General features: G+C 40.9%; 1 protein-coding gene across 2 annotated transcripts in view; it reads right to left on the bottom strand.

Annotated features, from left to right (window-relative positions):
- LOC111156994 (VPS41, HOPS complex subunit) overlaps nt 1–23813 on the bottom strand; it is a 175697-nt gene that overhangs the window by 36377 nt on the left and 115507 nt on the right. For both annotated transcript variants that reach the window (XM_022518194.1, XM_022518195.1), the window contains 7 exons: nt 18055–18152; nt 14337–14466; nt 12590–12705; nt 10870–10926; nt 7751–7812; nt 6282–6363; nt 2029–2121 (listed from right to left, as the gene is read on the bottom strand). In XM_022518194.1, the coding sequence (XP_022373902.1) occupies nt 2029–2121; nt 6282–6363; nt 7751–7812; nt 10870–10926; nt 12590–12705; nt 14337–14466; nt 18055–18152 (638 nt within the window). The remainder of the gene's footprint in view (nt 1–2028; nt 2122–6281; nt 6364–7750; nt 7813–10869; nt 10927–12589; nt 12706–14336; nt 14467–18054; nt 18153–23813) is intronic.

Genomic DNA, 23813 nt, shown 5'->3' on the forward strand with positions numbered 1-23813 from the left:
CAACACATTACTTATACCTTTCTTAACAGTAAGAAAGACACACGGAAACATTCAGGAAAAAACATTGATAAGCACTGAGCTTAAGTTATGCATAGTCCTTTCTGTCTCCGTCAACAGTCTTCCAGACATGAATCAACAGGATAACTTTAATGATACAGAATCTAAAGTAATTTCTAGAAAAAGAGTTGAATCATGTGAAAGAATTATAACAGAATCATAAAAAAAAAAAGAATTGCTTTCTCATGGTTAAATTGCATTACTTTAAAAAGAGGACAAGTATACCAAGCTTCAATATTTTGCAATAAAATTCATGCTTTTCCCCATCATTTTCACAGAACACTCATAATTCTCTTTCTTTTGGGAAGATGTACAAAGACGGAATAGTTATGAGAGCCACTCCATGTGCTCAGAACAGAATGGAAAGAAATAGGAGAAGTCCATTACAAGTCTTTATTCACTGAAGAAACCTTTTCCAATAACTATGGCCAATAATGGCCTCTCATCAGATCTTTTACAGAACAATCACTTTGCCCTTGTCACTTATGTTCTAGTTGCTTAAAGCTTATCAAAATCATCTCTCCTCTCAGCCTATAAATCTACTGAAGACAAGACTGTGTTTTTTAACTTTCTCTGGGTCTGAGTACTCACCCCAGTTCTAGGCCATGGTAGGTTCTAAATAAAGCTATGTTGAACTGAACTGACTAGGAAAGGAATAGGAAGCATGCCGCTAGCCTCCATCAGCTGGCACCCAACACAAACAACAGAAACTATTACCATAGATCTTCTAGAAGACGTACATCTACTCTAGAAAGAAAGAGATCCCTGCTGTTAGAGCAGATTGGATTACAATACACAGTAATAAGAGAAAATGCTGTTCCATTATTATGCACAATTATTAAGGAGGTAATTTGTTCAAGTTTAATTCATCCTGAAGCACTTGATCCCTTCCTATGATAAGAACACAGGAACTGTACGGACCACACGAGCTTCAGGCTGCCTGAATCATCTGCATCCAGGAACAACTGGCTGACTATGACCGACCAATCATCCGAGGTATCCAGGTACGGACCATTATCATAAAGGACCCTTGTAGATCTTTCGATCTAAAATTCACCTCCATCCATTAAATTGGGGTCAGTAGCACAAATTACCTAGTCACGACAACCCAAACACTACCCAATGTCCCCGGAGGGCATACTCAGCCCACTGAGAAGCAGCGGTTTACATGCTTGCAGGTGACTCGGGCCATGAGCTACCGCAGAACACGTGTCATTTTGTTCACACCTGCACGCCTGGTGCCTACCACGTGCCTACAAGATAGTAGATACCACACAGGTATTTTCTGAATAAATTCATCTTAAATCAACCAACTTTAAAAATTATAATCCATTTTGGGTGCATACGAACACCAAATTTAAATTCAAATCCAGGCAGGCCTATTTTTTAAATGTATGCCTGTGAACAAATTATTTAATTTCTTTTATCTTTAGTTTCCCTATCTATAAAATTGGATATTACCACTTAGAGTGTTGTCGGGAGTACAAAATCGCAACATGCGCATGAGAGTGGGGAGTACACAGCAGACGAACGATGTTAACTACTGCCTTTCTCCCTCATCAGTAAGCAAACAGATCCCATCCAAGCCCCCTCCCCATTCCTGCCGCCCCAGTCCTCCTCAGGCAAACTGAGATCTGAGTCTCAGGCTTTAAGCAGCAACAGCAGCTGCTCTTCTATGTATGAAATCACCACACAGCACTTGTCCTTTTTCTTCAGCTTTCTCAAGGAGCCAAACGAAGTGGCTTTAGGAAACTATAAACTTAAGAATTCTCCAAAATCTGCATCGATGAGAGGTTTTCACTGTCCACAGAGACATGAGCTGTCATGAGCGCGTCACCTCAGTTTCATCCATCCCCCACAACCTGCAAATCTGCTCCCTCTCAACCGCCTGATCCACTGTATTATTTTTCTCGATTTCTTACCATTTTCCCATTGAGAGCAAGTAAATATGACTACGTCGGAAGGCCGTACCTCATAATCACTTTCCAAAAATTCATGTAAGATCATTTCATAGATGAGTGGTTTCAGAACTGGATCTCCTCTTGGCAAGTATGGACTAATAGCCTAAGGAAGAAGAAGGAAAAAGGTCATTTCAGAAGGGGCAAAACAAAACCAGACTCCAATTATGCAGAAAATATGAAAGTACAGAACTTCCTCAACCTACTATAGGGTTACATTCTGATAGATCCATCAGAAATTGAAAATATTTTAAGTCAGAAATGCACTGAAACAGCCCCCTACTGAATTCCACAGCTTAGCCGAGCCTACCTTATATACGCTCAACCACGTATGTGAGCCTACAGTTGGGCAAAGTCCTCTAGCACCTGGCCTATTTTAGAGTCAAGTGTTGAGTATCTCATTTAGGTTACTGAATATTGTACTGAAAATGAAAAAGAGAACGTCCATGGTGTGAGTGTGCGGCTCGAAACCCAGCCCGGCGTCCCGACAGAGGATCATCCCGGGTGTCATTCCCCCCGGGAAAGATCCAAGTTCAATGTGCTGTTTCTACTGAATGTGTAACGCCTTTGCACCCCTCTAAAGTTGAAAAATCATAAGCTGAACTACTGTAAGTAGGAGACCATCTGCATATCTCTACTTTTAAAATGTAAGGCACCAGAGTGTTTTGGAAAATTATTATGAAAAGAAAAATTCAAATCAACTCTACCTTCTTATGACCCATTACACTATATTCTCAAAAGTATCTATGAGGTGTATATATGTATGAACGATGAATAAAACAACTGCCTCAGGTAAGTTAAACTTTCTGTTCTTCCAGAGGAATTAAAGAAAATCTAAATAGGAGGGAGAATGTCACAGAGATAAAAGCTACCTTAAGGAGTCAAGGAGTTACAGGTCATCTAATCATATTTTTTTCCCTTAAAGTGGAATATATCATTCTTTAAAAACTCATAATCATAGTTTGAAATTAAGGGAAAATACACACCTTGCATTCATTAGCTGTTTCAGTGCATGTTAAATGTTGAATTCACAAACACTGTTGACTGACTTGGCAGGTGTATGTACCAATCGCTACACTTTGTTCTGGGGACGCAGAACTAGGGGGCTCAGAGCCTCAGGGGAAGACTATGCAGATATCTAAACAGCCAACCGGAACACTGGCTGCTAAGTGTTACATAAGAAAGGTGTTAACCAGGTGCTGCGATGAGCAAGGGCCCATTTTGTATCCTGAGGCAGAAAAGACAAATGCCAGGAGTCCATCAGGCAAAGAAAGACAGGGCAGGGCACCCTGGCAGAAGGAAAAGCATGAGGAAGGGCACGGAGCATGGATGTGTGCTGTGTATTCAGGGAGATCAGAGTGGCCCCGAGATGCGGGAGAGCGGTCCCCAGAAGGGGAGAAAATTGAGGCGGGGCAATGAAAACTATTTGGATTTTATACTTTGAGAAGAAGGGAAGTGAGAATAGCAGATTTATTTATTTATTTGAGAGAGAGAGAGAGAGAGATCACAAGAGGCAGGGAGGCAGGCAGAGAGAGAGGAGGAAGCAGGCTCCCTGCTGAACAGAGAGCCTGATGCAGGGCTCGATCCCAGGACCCTGAGATCATGACCTGGGCCGAAGGCAGAGGCTTAACCCACTGAGCCACCCAGGCGCCCCAGCAGATTTATTTTTTAAGCAGCTAACTCTGGGGTAGGGTTGTTCACCGATCTGTCAGAAGGCCCCTGCAACAGCATAGACAAGAGCTGAGGCCATGGCCCCCAGGGGAGGAGAGGTCTGGTATGGACAAGGAAGGACTGATGAGAACCAGAGACGAAACATCATGAGGACGTGAGTCAGATGTTCTCATGTGGGCAGTGGCTGTGAGCTCTTAAGCATGGAGGAATGGGTACGCCATGAGGTCACAGATACAGACTGGAATTGGGAAAGAAATGGATTGACAATGATTTGAGTGATCACTATCAGTAGTTCCTACAAGGAAAAAGAGCCATCACACACTGCCAGCACAGATACTGAATTGAATAAAAAGGTCTGGGTCATAAAACCATCAGGCTAAACACGGTCACAGAACTGGGTAAGATCCTCCAGGAGCAGCCAAACAAATAAGATGAGAAGATTCTCTGGGGCAAGTGCACTATTCATAGCGCAGGCAACCTGAGAAAAATTTTTTTTTTTTAAAAGATGTTATTTACTTATTTATTTGAGAAAGCGAGTGAGAGAGAGCGTGCACAAGTGGGGAGGAGGGAGAGTGAGAAGCAGATTCCCCAGGGAGCCTGATGTGGGGCTTGATCCCAGGACCCTGATATCATGACCTGAGCCGAAGGCAGATGCTTAACTGACTGAACCATCTAGGTGCCCTATAACTGGGAATTTTTAAAAACATATTCAGAATTTCAAGAGAATACTGCAAAGGCTCATAAATATTGCACGGAGCACTGGCTGTTATATGCAATAATGCATCATGGAACATTATCAAAAACTAATGATGTACCATACGGTGACTAACATAACATAATAAAATTTAAATAAAAAAAAATTTAAATGTTTTAAACAAACATAGGAATACTTTATCGTTTACTCTGAAGGTCATGCATTAAGTTGAAAGGTAAATTGCTTCCTTTGAAGGAAATAATCAACGAAACTAAGAGGCAACCTTTGGAATGGGAGAAGATATTTGCAAATGACATGTCTTGGAAAGGGCAGTATCTAAAATATACAAAGAATTTATATAAAAAGAAGAATTTATAAAAAAAAAAAAAAAGAATTTATAAAACTGAACACTCAAAACACAAATAAACCAGTTAAAAAATGGGCCGAAGACACGAAGTGACATTTTTCTATAGAAGACGTACAAATGGCCAACAGACATGAAAAGATGCTCAACATCACTCATCATCAGGGAAACATAAATCAAAACCACAATGAGATACCACCTCACACCAGTAGGAATGGCCAAAATTAACACCACAGGAAACAACAGGTATTTGTGAGAATGTGGAGAAAGAGGAAGCTTCTTACACCGCTGGTGGGAAACGCATACTGGTACAGCCACTGTGGAAAACAGTACGGAGGGTCCTCAAGAAGTTAAAAATAGAACTACCCTATGATCCAGCAATCACACGACTAGGTATTTACCCAAAGAATACAAAAATACCGATTCAGAAGGAAATATATGCACTGTGATGTTTATAGCAGCCTTATCAACAGTAGCCAAATTATGGGAAGAGCCCTAATGAATGGATCAAGAAGACAGGTATATACATATATACAAGGGAGTATTCCCCATCCATAAAAAAGAAAGAAATTATGCCACTTGTAATGATGTGGACAGAGCTAGAAAGTATTATGCTAAGCAAAGTAAGTCAGAGGTAGACAAACGCCTATGATTTCACTCAATTTAAGGAAGAAAACAGATGAACATGGGGGGGGGAGAAAAAGGCAAATCGGAAAACAGACTCTTAACTATACAAAACAAACTGAGGGTTACTGGAGGGGAGATGGGTAGGGGATGGATAAAATAGGTGACAGGTATTAAGGAGGGCACCTGTGATGAGCACTGGGTGTTGTATGCAAGTGATGGAGCACTAAATTTGACACCTGAACTACTATTACATGGTATGTTAACCAACTATAAATTAATAGAAAACTTGAAAAAGAAAAAAAAAAGGTAAAAACATGAAGTATCAAATTATTTGTTATTGCTGCATGGTCACACTTTTCCACTTGCCTTTCAGCAAATAAAATATTATTTGAAAAATGCATTAATTCTTCAGCGCATTTAAAAAAAGCCTCATTTTATAACCTGCAGGATGAGACTATACCTGTTTTCCATATTCATTAAAAAGAACAAAAAACTTCAGGGGCACTTGGGTGGCTCAGTCAGTTAAGCATCTGACTCTTGGTTTCAGCTCAGGTCATGATCTTGGGGTTGTGGAATCAAGCCTTGCATCAGGCTCTGTGCTCGAGTCTGCTTGAGATTCTTTCTCTCTGCCCGTTCCCCAGCTCTTTCTCTCCCTCATTAAATAATTCCTTAAAAAAAATCCATAAAAACGTTATCTAAACACAGAATTGGTGGGATATAAGAGGATATAACACATATGTATACATTTTACACACATAAACTATAAAACAGATCTATATTCTAGTTTTTCTTCCTAGTTAACACTTGCTTCCCAGGAAAGAACTGATAACTATTGTCTTAATTTTATTTCCATCTCAATCTCAATATACTACATACATAAATTCAGAGTTAAAAATAAAGCTGTGCTTACCTTAAGCTGTCCAATTTCTTTAAATTTATAAACTTCATATTCCCAGAGTGCTGCATTTTTCCCAAGAATTTTCTGGCATTTGCTGGCAGTAAAAACATCCCAGGAAGAAAGAAGAAAAAAAAAAAAAAAAAAGAAGAGTAAGTAGACATTTCCTCTATTGGTTTAGATAAATCTCTCGTCCCAGAGTTTTGACAAATTTCTATCGCAGGTGCCAATGCACATAAAGGTATTACTAGATAACCAATTGATTGCATATACAAGGTGGACAGAAATCATAAAAATTATTACAAAATACTTATAAATAAAGATGAATCCCTTTCTGAAGATGATGGTTAGGGGCTTTCCCAATGATTATCCTGTTCTGAGTTTCCTACTTATCCAGATGAGCCCTGCTGGTTTTGGGACCTTTCTCACCTTGAAGAAATGTCATCATATCCCAAAGTAACGATTTAAACCACTTCTTAAAGAACTTTAAATAATGGACTACAAAATCAGACTTAAGAAACTTAGGATCCTATCATAGTATATAATCTGGAGAAATACTTATATATGAATAAAAACTTAATTTACACATCGAAGAAACAGGTTTCCCTAAATCTCAGGAAATAAGAGGTCGGCCTGAAGGCTGTGTTCCCAGGTTGTCCTGAGGTACTAGAAGGGAGCACCATGAAGCTCCAGGGGGAGGCACTCACACAACCCACATGGCCACTACGTAACATTTACGCTCTTGTGTACCACAGACCCCTGCAAACCTGAAACCTGAAATCTGGTCACTTCCACTGAATTGCCACCCTCTTGCTGGGAGACAACTCTCCTTGAATTACAAGCAGTGGCACTGATTGCCTTCTCAAGGATGCTTGTAGAACAGCAATGGAAATGAGAGACACAGATGATGTTTCCCTCCAGAGCAAAGGGCAGGACTGTTTAGTGTTTGGTATAATAAATATATTAGGTTCCTCTGAAGGCAGGCACGATCACTGTCCATTATAAAACAGAGATCCTAAGCTCAGGGTTCCTTTCCTGCAATACGAGCGATGGTCTGTGCAATGTCACCTGGCTGGCCCAGTGTGTCGTGCTGTGGGAACTGGAGCTGTGGGATCTGGCACAAACGCCAATGTGACGGCTACTACCACTGCTGAGTTAGGCCTGTGTCTCTGACCCGGGAGTCTCATGTCTTATGCCAGGACCCATGTGCTAACTTGTTAGCTTACAAAAAGGGTAACCTCTCCGACTCTTCGTGACTTTTGACATCTTTCTATTAAATTCTCTTGTTTGGTGAAAATGAGACAGTAGATGGTTAACTCACAAATCCATTCTGTGGTTATGGCCACCAATACTCAGAAATTACCCCTGCAAGAATGACCCCCCCCCAAAAAAGGTTGACCTCAGAGAATGGCTTATTTTCGTGTTAAAATTTATTTCTCAATTCTATTTATAGTAACAAATAACTGTGAAAATATCAGTATTACCGTGCTGCTATGTCATACTCTCCTTTCTCCACCAGGTGGTTTATGTACGCCAAGCCAATATCCTAGGGAAAATTAAATGAAGGAATTTCATAATTAACCAGAACAACCGCAAAGTTGAGCCTCATTTCCTGAGCAGCCCATGACATCAGGGTCTTATTGGCACTATGGGCTAGAACCTGTTTTATACATCCTAGGGTGCTATATGTAATTATGCTCATTTCCTTCCTAAACAGATTTAAATGCACTTGTGGTTATATTTTCACAAATTTTAGAATTCACACAAAAATAACATTCCTACGGTAAAGGCTCCTAACTTGCCCCCGATTAGGAGATTTTCTACAGAAGAAATCTGTAATATTAGAAACACGATTCAACAATTTCATGCTGTCACTGGATATAAAGTGGTTTTTCGTGCTTTCATCTGTAAGACGTGAGCTACTAGTCTCCTCTATATCATGTCTGAAGAAATGCTGTTAAGAAACACATGACAACAGAACAATCATATTAAAGGGAAATACTGAATCTTAAGGTTAACATTAATGTGAAAATGATGTCCAAAAACATGTGATTCACACCCATGAGTTTACAGATGAGGAAAATGGGATTGCAGCTTGGGCTGGCTTCTGAGTAAAATTCATTTTCTTACACCACCTCCGTTCTGAAAGGATCTGAGGTGGCCTGAGTCACCGAAGACGTGAGAGTTCTTGCTTGATCTCCCCCCAGGACTCTTGTGAAATATTATTTCTGACTAAAAGCATTTTCATAAGAAGCTTAAACTTATTATATAACAAAACTTGGATTTTAAGTTCCAGTTTATGTACAAAAAAAGGTGTTGTGGAATTTCTTCCCAGATGGCAGAAATGGCAGCGGCCCATTTCTGTCTCTGCCTGTATGGTATGAAATTATGCTGTGCTAGGAGGGAAAAAAAAGTCCACGCATAACTAATGTATAGGACGGGGCCGTGTCAAGGCTATGGGAAAATACTAACAGTTCCTACTTTATTAAATTTTACCCCAATAATGATTATATAGGAAATCCTATTTCAAATCTGTAGAAACTAAAGAGTAAAAAAAAAAAAAAAAAAAATGGGTGCCTAAGTTTATTTTCTGCAAACAGACCACATATCATAGTACTACAGAGTCTTTCTGTCCAGGGTCAGAGAAGAGAATGTGCCCTTTGCAGAGCCCATTTCTCCTCATGCCAGGCCCTTACCCTACTGTGCAGCTTACTGTGCCACTCATCCTCTTTCTCTGTCCTCCTTTAACCTCAATCCTATTTTCTCTCTTCTCCTTAGCGTAAGCATGTTCAGTGTCTCTCTCACACAAAATATCCACCATCACCAATGACCTTTTTTGTGATGGCCCGGCCCCAGGCACAGTCTGCACTCCCTTCCAGTTCACAGCCAACATGCAACTCTACTTCATCATCTCCTCCTCACTTTTCACTCCTTACAGCACATTGAGAATGAGTAATACAGAGAAAATTCACTCGTCACTTTCATATTGCCACACCCAGCGTACCACCGACTGGCTGAGCTTGTCTTACCTTTGACTGCTCTCTCAGCTCCCACGGAAACCTTCCTCTAGCCATTCCAAACTATTTTGGGCACTTCTCCTTTGAATATTGGCATTCCCAGTGGTTCCATTCAAGTTCTGTTTTCTGAGGCTAGATACTCACCCCGTGTGGACTGCTTCAAACTCGTGCCTTCCACTGACACCTGTTTGCTGTCAAATATCTGGGTCCAGATCTCTTCCCTGAGCTCCACTAGGATGTCCCAGAGATGGCCCAAATCCAATGTGTCAAAACCAGTATTAATCCTCCCACACTCCCTCCTCCCAGCCTGTTCCCCCTCACATAGTCTCCCTCTCTTAGGGAATGGCAACACAACCACCATCCCCCAAAACTGGGCGTCAACCACCAAAGACTGGGCGTCAGCCTAGCTTTCTCACTCTCCTGTGCATGAGGAGCCAGTCGCTGTATCCTGCAGAGTCCAGCTGAATGTATCCTCCGCCTGTCCTCACCTCCCCATTCCTACCGACTCTGTAGGTCTCATCCTACCACTTCTCTACCAAGAAGGAAGCTGTTCTGTTGATTCTCATTTCAGCTGGCCTCCCTCTAGCCCCTTTCTCCATCGGAGAATCTTTCTAACAAGCAGATCTGATGAGGCACTGAGCATAAACTGTCTTGTAGGGGATCTCAAGATGGAGCCACGCTCCCACTTACACATGGCCCTTCAGAATCTGGCTCTTGCTACCCATATGTACACTCTGCCACTGCCCCCACATAACCAAGCAGGCCAAGTGGTTTCACTTCTCTGCACCGTCCCATATACTGTTCTATTGGGCAGAATACCTTTTGCTCCATTTCTAGATAATCTTTGTTTAATCTCCACACTTTTGAATGGGGAGGGACAGGGATATGCTCTGGTTCTCTCTCTTCTTTTGGGTTCCTGAGTTATTTTGCTTGTTTACTCTCTAGACATTTTATGTGGAGTTTTAGGAAAGTTGAAGGTGAGGAATTTGGGCCACAACCCCAAATAGCCATAAACGCAGTTTTCATCTAGAAATAAGGGTCTTGGACTCCCTGATCTCTAAGGACCCTTCACACTCTCTCTGGTTTTCTATAGGCCCACCCACTGTCACAGTTACTAAAGAAATGTGCTTTTGGTCACTAAATTTTTCCAGAGTCCAAAATGTAAATAAAACATATCTAAGGTCCTAGATTAGTCTCTATAACACAAATGACTCTTACTATGCAGACACTGAAGCAATCTGGTTTTATGAAACTACTCTTGATAAATTTTGTGATAATGTGGTTTTACCTATGATTTAAAGAAACTTCCCCACACATAACTGGAAGGCTTTGTATTTAAAGTGCCTTTAACAAATTCAGGTTCCAAATTACCTAAAACTGCCTCCTAGCTGGTGTTCAAGTCTCTTGTTTACAAGCAGAAACAGAGTCAATAAACTGAAATATTTTGACCTTGCAGGTTGGAGAATTAGTCTGAAATAAAGTCTCAAAAACATAGGAAAAATCTGTTCTTTTCAAATTACTGTCGGTCTCATTATAACTTATTGAAAGGTAAAGTTATGCTTCAAATGATAAAATTACATACTTACTAGAATCTTATGTCTTTTAATATTCTTCTGGCTGATTTCAGCTGCCATCAAAGCTTCCTGCGTTTATAGAAGCATGATAAAAGGAGTCAGAAAAGAAGGGAGGGAAAATGAGAGAGAGTGGGAAAGAAAGATATTGAGGTTATAAACACTATATTTATTATGTTTTAAAGTTCTGGACTACATAAATAAAGCCCCATTTTCCTGTGGCTTTTGCTTCAAGCACAGGCATTTTTAATGTTATGGTTGAATGAACCTCACTGCATTCATACTCAAACAAAAGCAGTCAACCAAAATGAAGACTTCTCTTATTTCCATTTGAATGCATTTCCACATTAGGATATTGGAATCCCATTTCAGGCACAAATCAAAACACGACAGAATCTCCTAGATTCAAACAACAAAAAAAATTCATCTGTCATTCTAAATCTGCATGGCATACATTGACAAAGTGGCACTTTTCCTTTATGAAATGCAAAAAATAAACCACATGGATACATTCAGGTATATCTGCAATTAAGATTTTGAAAATCCTTGATTTTACTTTTATTTTGGAAAGTTCATTATTATTACTGTAACACAAACGTCAAAACATAAAATTATTGGGGTGCCTGGGTGGCTCAGTCAGTTAAGCATCTGACTCTTGGTTTTAGCTCGGATTTTGATCTCCGGGTCAAGCCCGGCACTGGGGCTCAGTGCAGAGTTGGCTTGTCCCTCTCTTTCTCTCTTCCTACCCATATATATATAAATTTTTTAAAGATTTCATTTTTTATTTGAGAGAGAGCAAGAGAAGACAAGCAGGGGGCAGGAACAGAGGGAGAAGCAGACCTCCCGCTGAGCAGGAAGTCCGACAGAGGACTCAATCCCAAGACCCTGGGATCATGACCTGAGCTGAAAGCAGATGCTTAACTGACTGAGCTACCCTGGAAATAAAATCATTAAAAAACACATAAAATTATTTAGGGAACTACTGGATCTGAAGCAATATAGTAATAACTGAAATATAAACTTTTTACATCAATACCTGGACTCTAGTTTATACATGAAAAACATTTTTCCCCCAAATCCTTTCAGGTGGTCACAAACTTAAAAGCAACATACAGTGGATTAGTTTTTGTTTGTTTTTAGCTAATTAGCATAGAAGCCCAACCAGAGAATTTCTCTAACCAAACCAACATAATATTTGCCTTTTCAGCTTTTAAAGTCAGAAAGGTTTCTGTTTTTGAAAAAGAGAAACTCATCATGGGACAGTTTTCTGCTCCTATCAGTCTGATTCAAGACTCAATGAAGTGGACCACATCATTCTGTCTGCAAAGTGTTCAAACCATTCTCAGTGAACAGTAAATTAATAGCTTGACTTTACATATGAAATAAGCACAAATAAACAGTACCACTAAAATACAGGAGACAATTCTGAAATACTAGCTCCATTTTATTTTCCTCGAAAAGCCACAAAACAAACACTTGCATAGGCTGAATCAAATCCACCCTGCCCCCTCTACTACCACCTCCTCCTCCTCCACTGAACAGTGAAGCCAGTTAACCTCCTTGTAATCCTTTCCCCCTAATTTCTGAAAAGAGCATTGGAAAGTTATTAGTCTCTTACATATTTTTAGCTTGGGGAATTCTAATTCACTTACACAAAAGATTTATTACAGAAACCTTTTGTCCTCTCCCTGTTACAGATGCGTCAATACTTTAAGGAAAGGAAAATCAAAACTACCTCATATTTCTTCTTTTCAAGGAGCCAGTCGATGTGGTCATCTTGGTCTCGTTCCTTGGCCACTACAACATCTCTTGGACTCACGATGTAAAAGAGCGATTCCCCTTCAGAGTACTCTAGAGGTGAGGGAAGAAAGAAACAGTGTGGGCGACTCAGCAGTAGAAACCTTGGCTGTAGTTTCAGAGACTTGGCTGGGTAACCCAACTCCAGAGGGAACAGAAAACTTGCCTGCCTTTGGAGCAAGTGTGTTTGGCTCTGTTTGGAGGTGCAAGTACTTTAAAAAACATTTACATGTAAAATTATTTGAAAGAAAAAAGAAGGGAGGGAAGGAAGGAATACAAAAAAAACTTCAAAAAAGTAAGGTAGTTTATAATTCTGTGTTTAACACATTAACATTGTGACCTTGACTGAAAGATAGCGATCAAAATTCTCCAGGTCTATGGTGTATCAGAATTCACCTTCTGTATATAAACTTAATTTATGGCCATTTACAGCACTGTTCTATTTTAACAGAACAATTACACCCCACAGTTGGCAATAAATGTCTCCTGCTCATCAAGGTCAAGGCCATCTACAGCATAAATGACAGATGCCCCAAGCCCTGGGGACATAATCTATCATATCGGCATGTTGTGCAGAATGCCGATCGTGAGGGTTTCCTGCAGAATTCAATTATACAACCTGTTCTGAAGGGTTTCTAAGGGTGCAGTAGAGTTTTCTCTGAGCACAATACCTAGTTCAGACACTTCTAGTTTGAGTCAATTTGCTTTTTGCCAAGTCTGGAATAGACTCTCACGCTTCTCAACTGACTAGGGGCCACATATAAGAAAGCTCCAACTGTATAGAGTATTTCTTTGTTTCCTTTGGCCAAAATGAGAACTGAAAATATTCTGAAAACATGTCAATTGTTTTTGAAGCAGGAAAGAATTTTTTTTTTTTTTTAAGATTTTATTTATTTATTTGACAGACAGAGATCACAGGTAGGCAGAGAGGCAGGCAGAGAGAGGAAGGGAAGCAGGCTCCCCGCCGAGCAGAGAGCCCGATGCGGGGCTCGATCCCAGAACCCTGGGATCATGACCTGAGCCGAAGGCAGAGGCTTTAACCCACTGAGCCACCCAGGCGCCCCAGGAAAGAATTTCTTAAAAAAAAAAAAAAAAATCTTAGGCTGTTCTATTTTCATCAATGTATTTTTAAAGGATAGGAGGACATTTGAGCACAGAGGCTCCAGTATGACCAAAGAGCAGTGGTTCGTTCTTTATTTCTGAGCAGTTGACCAGTGTATGCATTCCTCCACTCTGCAAATACCCAGCGAACATCTAGTACTTATCAGGCCCTCTTCCAGGCTCTGCGCATTTGGTCACAAACAGAAAGATGACTTCTTGGCCAACCCACAGCACACTTTCCAGATACATGAGGTTGGGAGTCATACGGCAACCACAGAACCATGCTGCCCGACGTCAATGTTAAGTGTTACACTAATTACGACAGACGTAAGAACAAAGACCACAGAGCCTACTCACCTCAGTCCTGGCCCCAAGCCTACCCCTCCCACCTACTGTGCAAGCTCAGACACATTCTGCAATATGTCTGGGCCTCATGCCCTCATTTTCAACACGAGAGGTGTGCCCAGGTAGTCTCTACGACCCTTGCAGCACCTCAATTTAAATTACTGGTTGTGTTAATCGCATGAAAGGGAAGAAACCCACAAGTATAAGAAATAGCTTGAGCCAGAGCCTTGGTCTCTCACCTAAATGATAATCTCTACACTCGTTCTCCTGAAAGCCTCTCACGGTCAGAGCATCAGAAGAGATCTCTTCACAGGTTTCAGAGAGCGGCTGGATGATATCCAGTCTTGGCCTGGCACAGTATTCTCTTTCCTGGGGGGAAAAGAGAGGGAAGGGTGTGTTTTCAATATGTTTCCAGAAACTGTACAAATTCATTCCAGTCAGTCATGATTAAATGCACAGGACTTCATAATTTCAGCAGATGTGAACCCCTCTATCCACCTGCACCAACAGCCTCATCACACCATGTTATTTCCTGACCTTCTGTGTGACGTCAACGGGACAGAAGCTACTGTGTCCCTACAGCCGTCCGTCACTCATCTCCAAGGGCACAGCCACCACACACTTCCACAATCAGCTTATGTCTCTTCCTCACCAATATGAGAAAGGGTAAAAATAATATTACCAACTGCCAAACCACTGTCACTACTGGTAAGCTTACTGGTGATGCTGAAAAGCCACAGAGATGGAGAGCTAGGTCGAAAACAGAACACGCTGAGAAGGCAATGGTCACCAAGAGCACAGGCCCAGGGCAGGGGTGTATGTCAAGGGCAGAAGTCACTGGCGACTAGCTGCGACCAAAAAACCAAGTTTTTCATTTTATTTCATTTTCATTAATTAAAATTTAGATAGCCACATAAGGTTAGTGACCACACTTTTGAACAGTGCAGTTGTAGGTCAAGAAAGAAGCGGGGGGCACCTGGGTGGCTCAGTGAGTTAAGCCTCTGCCTTCGGCTCAGGTCATGGTCTCCGGGTCCTGGGATGAGTCCCGCATCCGGCTCTCTGCTCAGTGGGAAGTCTTCTTCACCCCCCTACCCCCTACCGCCTGCCTCTCTGCCTACTTGTGATCTCTTTCTCTGTCAAATAAATAAAATTGAAAAAAAAGAAAGAAGAAAAAGAAAGAAGGGGGAAGGAGAGTTTTTTAGGCTGATGCAGTTTCCCTAACCTAGAAGGTGATGAGATGCATTAACCTAGAAGGTGATGGGGTCTTAAATGACTGACTGCTCCGAATATCACAGAAGAAGGAAATGGGGATCAAAAACTCTACTAAGGTCAAAGTCACATAAGTAAATGGTGAGACAGCAACTTGTTGAAAAAGTGGGACTTACAGTGAATCTTGAAGTCAAGTTTGTTTTAAAGTTTGAGCTTTCTGAGCATTCAGCACGCAGGCAAAAAACACACAGTCGAGCATTTTCCAAAGCAGTAAGACCTGTAGCCGTGTGACACTACCGCAGAAAACCCAGATGAAGGGGACAGCGTGAGACAAGTCAGGGCCTCCCCAACTCCCCAAGTTCCCCGAGGAACACTGTAAGCCTCACAGAGTACTCTGGTCCATTTTGTTAGGTTAACTGAGAAGCAACTGCATTAGCTTTGCGTCTCATACATTTTAAAACCCTCCAAAAATAAAACAGCAACTATAAAAGATCAACTAGTAGAGGGAAAAAAAATTAGCGAATATACAGCATAATTTTTCACATCTGTGGAAAAATGAGAATTATCTCAATTTTGAAACAATGAGAAAAAATGTAAAGACTTGAATATTTAAAAAATGAACTGCTCTAACAATGACAAAAAATAACAAAATTAGAATAGCAAGAAAAGAAAAAATATTTGAAGCAAATAATAATAAAAGAAAAGGGCCTTGCTTGGTCACATAAACAGCTCCCTGAGAGGCATAAGGAAACCATAGGTGATGTGATTCATCTTGTTATTTTATAACCTTTGCTCAATGGTCAAGCAGCCCTGCTTATTAACTTCCCACCAGCGAGAATTTGGTCTTGTTGGGTCTCTGATCTCCAATGCTTAGCATGACTCTGGATACATAGATGCTTTATTAGTGGATGAAAGAGAAACATATGATGGGGGGAGAGCTTACTAAATCCAGATGAAATAGTTCACAACCACAATAAATGACAATGATGGGGAATACAGAGCTGCACAGAGAGAGGCAGAATAAGGTTCACAGAAATCAGTAGAGTGTCACCATGATGGCAATGTGAGGACACACTCATGATGTGACAGGTATAAGGGAGAACATTCTGGGGGAGGATATGCAGGATATAAAGGCAAGTTTTGTTTAATGTTGCAGTTCCACTGTCTTTCTCATATGAAAAAAAGAGAAAAAAGGGGAGGGGCTCGGCCCCACGCTTGCTTTACTACTTTTGTCATAATTTTATCAGTTTACTCTGTGTTTAAGGATCGAAGGTGTACGCTGGTGTCATATAAAATAGCTACATGCACTGGCACACACACTCGTGAGTCCTCTCCAAAACTCTCACACTTCTCCCTCTGAAAAAATGCCTTTTTCTTCTCTTTCCAATTTCATTTTCTAATTTGCTCTATGAGGTTGGCCTTTCTTTGGTCTTTACTCCTTTGTAATACTCCCTTTTATCAACAAAGGTTTCCCTGCTTCCTTTCTTTTTCTGCTCGGTTGTTTATGAGGCTTTCCCTTTTTCATTTTACTGCTGCTTTCCTATGTCTTTCAATCACATTCTCAATCTGCCCCACCTCCCTCATCAGAAAGCACTATATTTAGCCCCTTGGGAGCCACTGCTTTTCTTTATCTTCAAAAAAATAAATAAAATAATAAAGTGATGTCCTGCAACAGGGCTAGAAGCCAGCCCTATTGATTTTAGTCGCTCTGAGTATTCACTTAAGTCTCCAGCATCCCATTGCCTAGCAACATGGGCGCCCAGAGCCTCAGGTTACTATAGCGATGACTTCCCACTACAAGTGCTTGTTCACAGAAATGCTCAAGAGCAGGTACCACTTCAAAACTGGGGCTCCCAGGGTCCCCCCCATTTTATTCCTAGCCAATTGAAAAGGGGGGAAAAAAGGAGAGGATACAGACAAGGAGAGCCCTACTTACTGTAAAAGGCTAGACAATCAATTTGTAATTTCTTTTATATACAGCACCTAAGAGAAAATCCTTTACAATAAGCTCTCCTTGTTTCTGCCTTGAAGCCATCCCTAGCGTCCCCTTTCCTGGCAGAACCCCTGGACTCTAACAGTGAAGACAAGCTGGGAATGGGGCCCACCTAGGCTTCAAAGGAAGACCGAGTGTCTCCACTGGGCATGCCCTCCACTGGATCACAAATACAGGCTTTCCTCCAAAGTCACGTATAACAAAATTTGGGTTCTCTGCTGCTTTCTATTGGCCATGCATTTCGTACTCTCATTTGCATTGATGACTAAGACCTCGCCACAACCATTTCAAAGCAAAAATCAAGCTACTGAGACTCAGTTGGCCACTGGGAAGTAAGCAAATCTGTCTGGACCACGGGAAATGAAGTGCCCTTTCCATAATTCCCTCTGACCACAGGGGCCCCTCTTGTTGCGGCAGATCAACTTCATTGCTGTCATTTCTGCTAATGCACAGTGTCAGCTTAGTTTCTTTGCCCTTCAGCAAAAGAAATCCTTCATTCCTTTCGACGAAAACACCAAGAGATGGAAAAAAAGAGAAAAAAAAATGACTTCCCTTGGCTCGGCAAAGGGAACAAAAGGCAGGCAATGAGTGAAGCTTCTGAAAGGTAAATACATAATCTCCACGGACCTTCTTTTATAGGTCAGGAAGTTCTGCTCAGACTACAGCACGGCCCTTTCATGGGCAACCTGATCTGGCTACAAGGCTAAAAAATGAACCCACACTTCCCTCTGCATTTGGGGTATAAAAAAAATTACCGTTTTTTCCGACACCTCCTTCACATAGGAAAGAACAACAAGTTGATCACAGAGAGGTGCAAGTCCACTGATGTAGAATTCAGTTTCAAACTGAGACACTGCAAACAAAAGGGATAAAAGATTCAGTGTTAACAGGAACAAAAAGCAGCCCACCAAGGAAAGGACACATCGACTATGAATGCTGGGTGGATTTACCGTAGAAATCTAACATAAAGGGGGTGTGGATAAACACACTTTTTCGACAATAATGAAAGGCCAGAAAAGGATATCCAGAAACTCAAACTTAAAATTTTCTAGCATCATCAAAAGGAAACCTGACAATAACAGCATGAACGGTCACACGTGACACTGGGACCAGCTAGTTTAAAAATGACATAATTAAACCCCATGAAGACACTTGTAAACCCAGGAAACCTGATGTAAACTAATATTAATGACAGTAATACTTTAAAAAAAATACCTGAATTTAGGTTTTTCACAATTAGGGCATTATAGTGATCCAAAGGTCACAAGGAATGCTACTTGTAATTATGAAACTATTGTTCCTTTTTTTTTTTTTAATAATAAACATTTTATTTGAAGACTCAGAAGTTAAAAAAAAAAAAGGGGTGTGTTAATACAGATTATATTGTGATAAAAGACCACTATTTCCTAACTGGAATAAAGGTCAGAGAAAATAAATTTCTATCTTTTTAAAGGCATTTAAAATGTACAACCAGTACATCACTTAAGAAGTATACGGATTTAATTACACTGGAGTTCACAGACCCAACAGGAAAGCTCAGTGGTAGAAGTATTAATATTGCTAACACGGTGATTCTAATAATTAGCTACTGTAAAATATTTATAATAAATGACTTTTACTTTAAGCAACTAAGTTTGGGGGTGGTTCGCTACACAGCAAAGCTAGCTGACACAGTAGTGGTGGGGACAGAGACCCTTCTAGGAGTCATGCATTGTACTTACAGATTCATTCTGAAGCAGACTCTCATTTGGACCCACCATATTTTCTAAGACTTTCCTGACTCAGACCTTCTCCACAGTTTTTGGTATTAGCTTTGGGTTAAGTTTTGTGTGTTTTTTTTTAAAGACTTTATTTACTTAATTATTTATGAGAAAGTGCAGGCACAGCAGGAAGAGCAGAGGAGGAGGGAGAAAAGGAGGGGGAAAGAATCTCAAGCAGACTCCATGCTGAGCGTGGAGCCCAGTGTGGGGCCTTGATCTCACAACCCTAAGATCACAACATGAGCCGAAACCAAGAGTTGGATGCTTAACCAACTGAGCCACTAGGCGCCCCAGATTCAGTTAAGTTCTATGATAAAACTGCTCTTTTCTCCAAACTAGGGTAAGTTAGTATAGTGTATCAGAAATAATATTTAATGTAGCAGCAGCTGGGTGGCTCAGTCAGTTAAGCATCCGCCTTCAGCTCAGATCATGATCCTAGGGACCTAGGATCAAGCCACACATCAGGCCACCAGCTCAGTGGGGAGTCTGCTTCTCCCTCTGTAAAAAAGAAACAATATTTAATGTAAATATAGGAAATCTGGGTTATAACTTCCAGTAAACTGAACTTGGAAAAAACATTTAACTTTTGTAGGTATAATTTTTCCCATCTATAAAATAATGTACTCAGAGTGGAAATAAAATCCCCAACACAGATGAAATGAGGGGCTACTGAATTTTTCTTCTGCCTCTTCTCCACTTTCCTTACAGATCCCTTAATGTTGTCTTTTATCTTTAATGTCAACTTCTTACACAACTGTTTTCACAATTTGATTTTCACACCAAAAGGAAATTGAGGTTGACCAAAAAAAAAAAAAAAATTACTAACTAATTAGTAACATAAACATTAAAAAGGTAGTATTTCTTATGCTTTGTCCTTAGTTAGATCACATAGGTGGCCATGGTGCCCTGTTAAGAACCAAAGAGTAGAGCTCCAAAGACAGGTGCTCTGGTCCCAGCACTGCCACTAACACTTTTCCTCAGTCTTTGTGAGCTCGAACTCAGTATTTTTCTTCTGGCACTTAAAACTACTTTTGGTAAAATGGTAATGTGATACATGTTCACATGAAGTGCATATGCAGAGAACCACCTCTACCATGACCACATGTACAGATGAGCACATCCAGGGTAGCCAGGCATGGAAGGTTCTAGACAAGCTCCCACAGGGGAGCTGCACACAGGAGTAGGGGGTAGGGAAGGGATAGGGGAGGGCTGGAATATACAGATGCTACTGAAGAGTATGGGGCCATGTAGGCCCAGTGATCAAAGAGGTGGCAATTTCACATTCTAGAAGGCATCCGGGCACATTAACCAGAGATTCTGATTGCCATCACTCTTGAGGTGGTTAAACCCCATTTAGTAGAAAAAGACTTGAGTTTTCTTTTACTAAATAACATTTCATCATTGAAATGCTACACGAACAGTTCAATCAGTCAATCAATCAACCAGCCAGAGATGCCACAGATTCTCGGGAATTACAAGGAAGCTTTCACGTAGCCAGTGGTGGGTGAACAAGGTCCTCTCCCCATTCAGGACGCCAAATATGCCTAGGCTCACAGTGACAGAGAGTATCAGTGTCTCTCCTATAGGTAACCAAATATACATCAAGCCTTGGTTTCAATGAATGCACTGTAAGGAAGAGAACAGAGAAACTAGAAAAATAATTCTATCCAAATCTTCCCTTCTCCACATACTTACTTCCCAGTCCTCAAAAGCTTCCCTTTATAAGACAGGAAAGTTCCTGTTCTCTAAGAATGATAGAAATCTAATGTGTTCTTAAAGAAAACAAGGGAAAATGTGCAGAACCACATAGCTATTTCACTTCTCAATTCCAGACACTGTAATAAATGCTTTTGTTAAGTACTAGATCTTACCAGACTTCACTGAGAATCAGTAATAATTTAGGCATACAATGCAAAGTGGCTAAATTACAAACTAACTGGAAAAATGTTATTTACGAAGACAAGATGTCGCATGTAAAAACAGTGTTAAGATTAGTGTCAAGAGAAGGAAATGTGGAATGTCAATGTTTATTCTCCTGAAGAACGTCATAAACGATGTAAAAGTTTATGGGCTGATTTTGTAGAATACCTTTAAGTAATTATGGGGTTTTCTATTTCAAATTTTTAAAGGACCAGTGGATGTTCTGGCTAATTATTTTCCCGGAAATTCTCTTCTTTTACACATACCAGTGATTTTAATCATTTTAATGAAGATTACTTGTTCTTCCCTAAAGGAGAGCTAGTTTAAATACAGATAGTTTACGGGTCTATTACCACAGAAGCTCATCTTTAAACTGGTTATCTGGAAAAGATAAATCACAAAGACAGTAAAGACAAACTTGGTTGCAGAGCACTAAAACAAACCAGAAGGTAAAAGCTGAAGAGGGAAGAAAAAGGAGAGAAGAATGCCCTTGCCAGAGAAAGCCCAAGCCAGCAGCTATACCTCAGGACACAATCTACAGAGTGCGGTGATGGCGCCCCAGCCCTGCAGGGGGCGCTGTGCTCACTCTGAGTAGGATGGACATGGCAAGGGGGTACTGGTCAGGAATGAGGCACAGCTTTCTTTTTCTGCCTCCACAGATGCAAGCGCTGCTGTGCTCTGGCTTTTTCTGGAGTAGCCATTCCTTGAAACGCAAGAAGAAAGAATTCAAGGGAAAAGACAAAAGTAAAGATTCCAAGCATACTGACAGAAAATTTCAAAAGGACTATTCATAGGAAATTTTTATTCAGGGAGGTCCTCTGGATGAAGAATAAGGACCCTGATGCAGAAGGGAGGTTAGAGTCCTAAATCCACACTGTCCAACAATATATTAATGCAAGCCAAAGAGACAACTTGCATATGCAACTTTAAATGATCCAGTAGCCATATTAAAGAGTAAAAAGAGGTAAATTTAAAAAAAAAAGATTTTATTTATTTATTTGACACAGAGAGAGAGAGAGAGATCACAAGTAGGCAGAGAGGCAGGCAGAGAGAGGGAGAAGCAGGCTCCCCGCTGAGCAGAGAGCCCGATGCGGGGCTTGATCCCAGGACCCTGAGATCATGACCTGAGCCGAAGGCAGAGGCTTAACCCACTGAGCCACCCGGGCGCCCCAAAAGAGGTAGAATTTTAAAAATATATTTTATTTAGCACAACATATCTAAAATGTTTTCAACACGTAACAACATAAAAAATTAATGGGGCCATTTATTTATTTTCATACTAGGTCTATAGAATCCTGTATGCCACGCAGCTCAACCCACACCTGCCGCTCTTCAAGGATTCCATGTGGCCAGTGGCTTTTGTAGCACAGATCGAGATGCCCAACAGACTGTTTGTCTTAGAAGTCCAGTAATTGTACTCAAATAGATCTTGATGGTGCTCATCGTGGGTCACTCGCTTAGATACACAAGGGTATATTTTTAATTTATAGCTTTCAGTTTTGTTTCTTTGTAGTTTCAAGAAACTTTTCTAGTATCTGCTCCTTTCCTTTCCTTTGTTTTGTTCTTTTCTTCAGGGACTCTTATTTGTAGGCTGAATCATCTTTGCCAGTCTTCAGTATTTACCATGTCACTGCAGACCTTTTTTTCTTATTGCTTTGTGATTTTTAAAATTGTCCTATTATTTATAAATATTTGGGGTCTGTCATCTCATTTGAGATTTTCAAAAATTCTGAACTTTGTTTTTTCATGTCTTGCTATTATTTTAAAAGAAATGTCTTATAGCTTGTTGTGGGTGTCTCTTTCTGGTTTCTTGCTTTCATTGCCAACAATGTCCTTCTGCATCTTATTTACTTTTCCTTAACCTTCAGTATGAGATCTGACCTTGGTACCTTTCCAGTCCTCATCCATGGGTGATGTCATGGTCCCCCGATCTCTTAGAAAGAGACAGGGATTGGGAAGTTCTTCAATTCACAGAGTCCCCTCCTACGCTGTTTTCATTTAGTGTTAAAAACCTGGCCTCTTGTTTTCTGAGTCTTCCTGGCACTGCCCCTGCCCTACTTCTGTCTCTTCTCTTCTGTTTCTACAGTCCATATCCTGATTTCAGGTTTTATCCTCCTCCAGCCTCAGCACTCAGGACTAGGTGCTCAACCGCTAAGGGTTCAAAGAGGCCAGTGGGCTGTGAGCCCCTTACCTAACCTGCGCCCACTGACCGGTGGTCTTCCCCAGGGAATACGCACCTGCTGACCGGGAGTTCTTCTGATCTCAAATTCACCAGATGCCCCCTTGCTCCCCTCTACTTTCTCTCACACAGACATTGACACCATCGCCCATCTTGTGGCTGTCGGTGCCTTCTCCCACTCACCTATATCTGGGGTTCTCAGGACTACTCTGTCATTCAGTTGTGTTGTACATGTTGTCGATGAGTCCTTGGTTATAGGATCTAGTTGTTCCATTTTTAGGTGATGACTCAGGCAGGTTGAAAAATTATGCTACCCCTACCACCATCTTCTGAGAATCCTCTAAGCACAAAATGTTAAGCTATCCGTGAGACACGCCAACTTTATCATCAGCCGGGGCAACGGGGTCGGGGTTACCGTCACAGATACACAGGTACCGTTGGGCCTACCATTGCATACCCACTATCTGTTTCAGAATGATTGCCAAAAGAAATTAACAACAACTCTCTTGTACCTTGGGTCTTACATCTTTGAGGGTCATCAACTACTTAATAAAGAATTACTGAGCACCAATTTGGCATAAAACATTCTTTCAGAAGCATCAGAATGCAAAAGACCCTGTCTGACTTAAAACGCACTGTGAGTCTAGAAGCAAAT

This window comes from Enhydra lutris, unplaced genomic scaffold (genome assembly GCF_002288905.1).
Source record: "Enhydra lutris kenyoni isolate GAN:26980312 unplaced genomic scaffold, ASM228890v2 scaffoldscaffold51, whole genome shotgun sequence".
NCBI classification, from domain to species: Eukaryota; Metazoa; Chordata; class Mammalia; order Carnivora; family Mustelidae; genus Enhydra; species Enhydra lutris.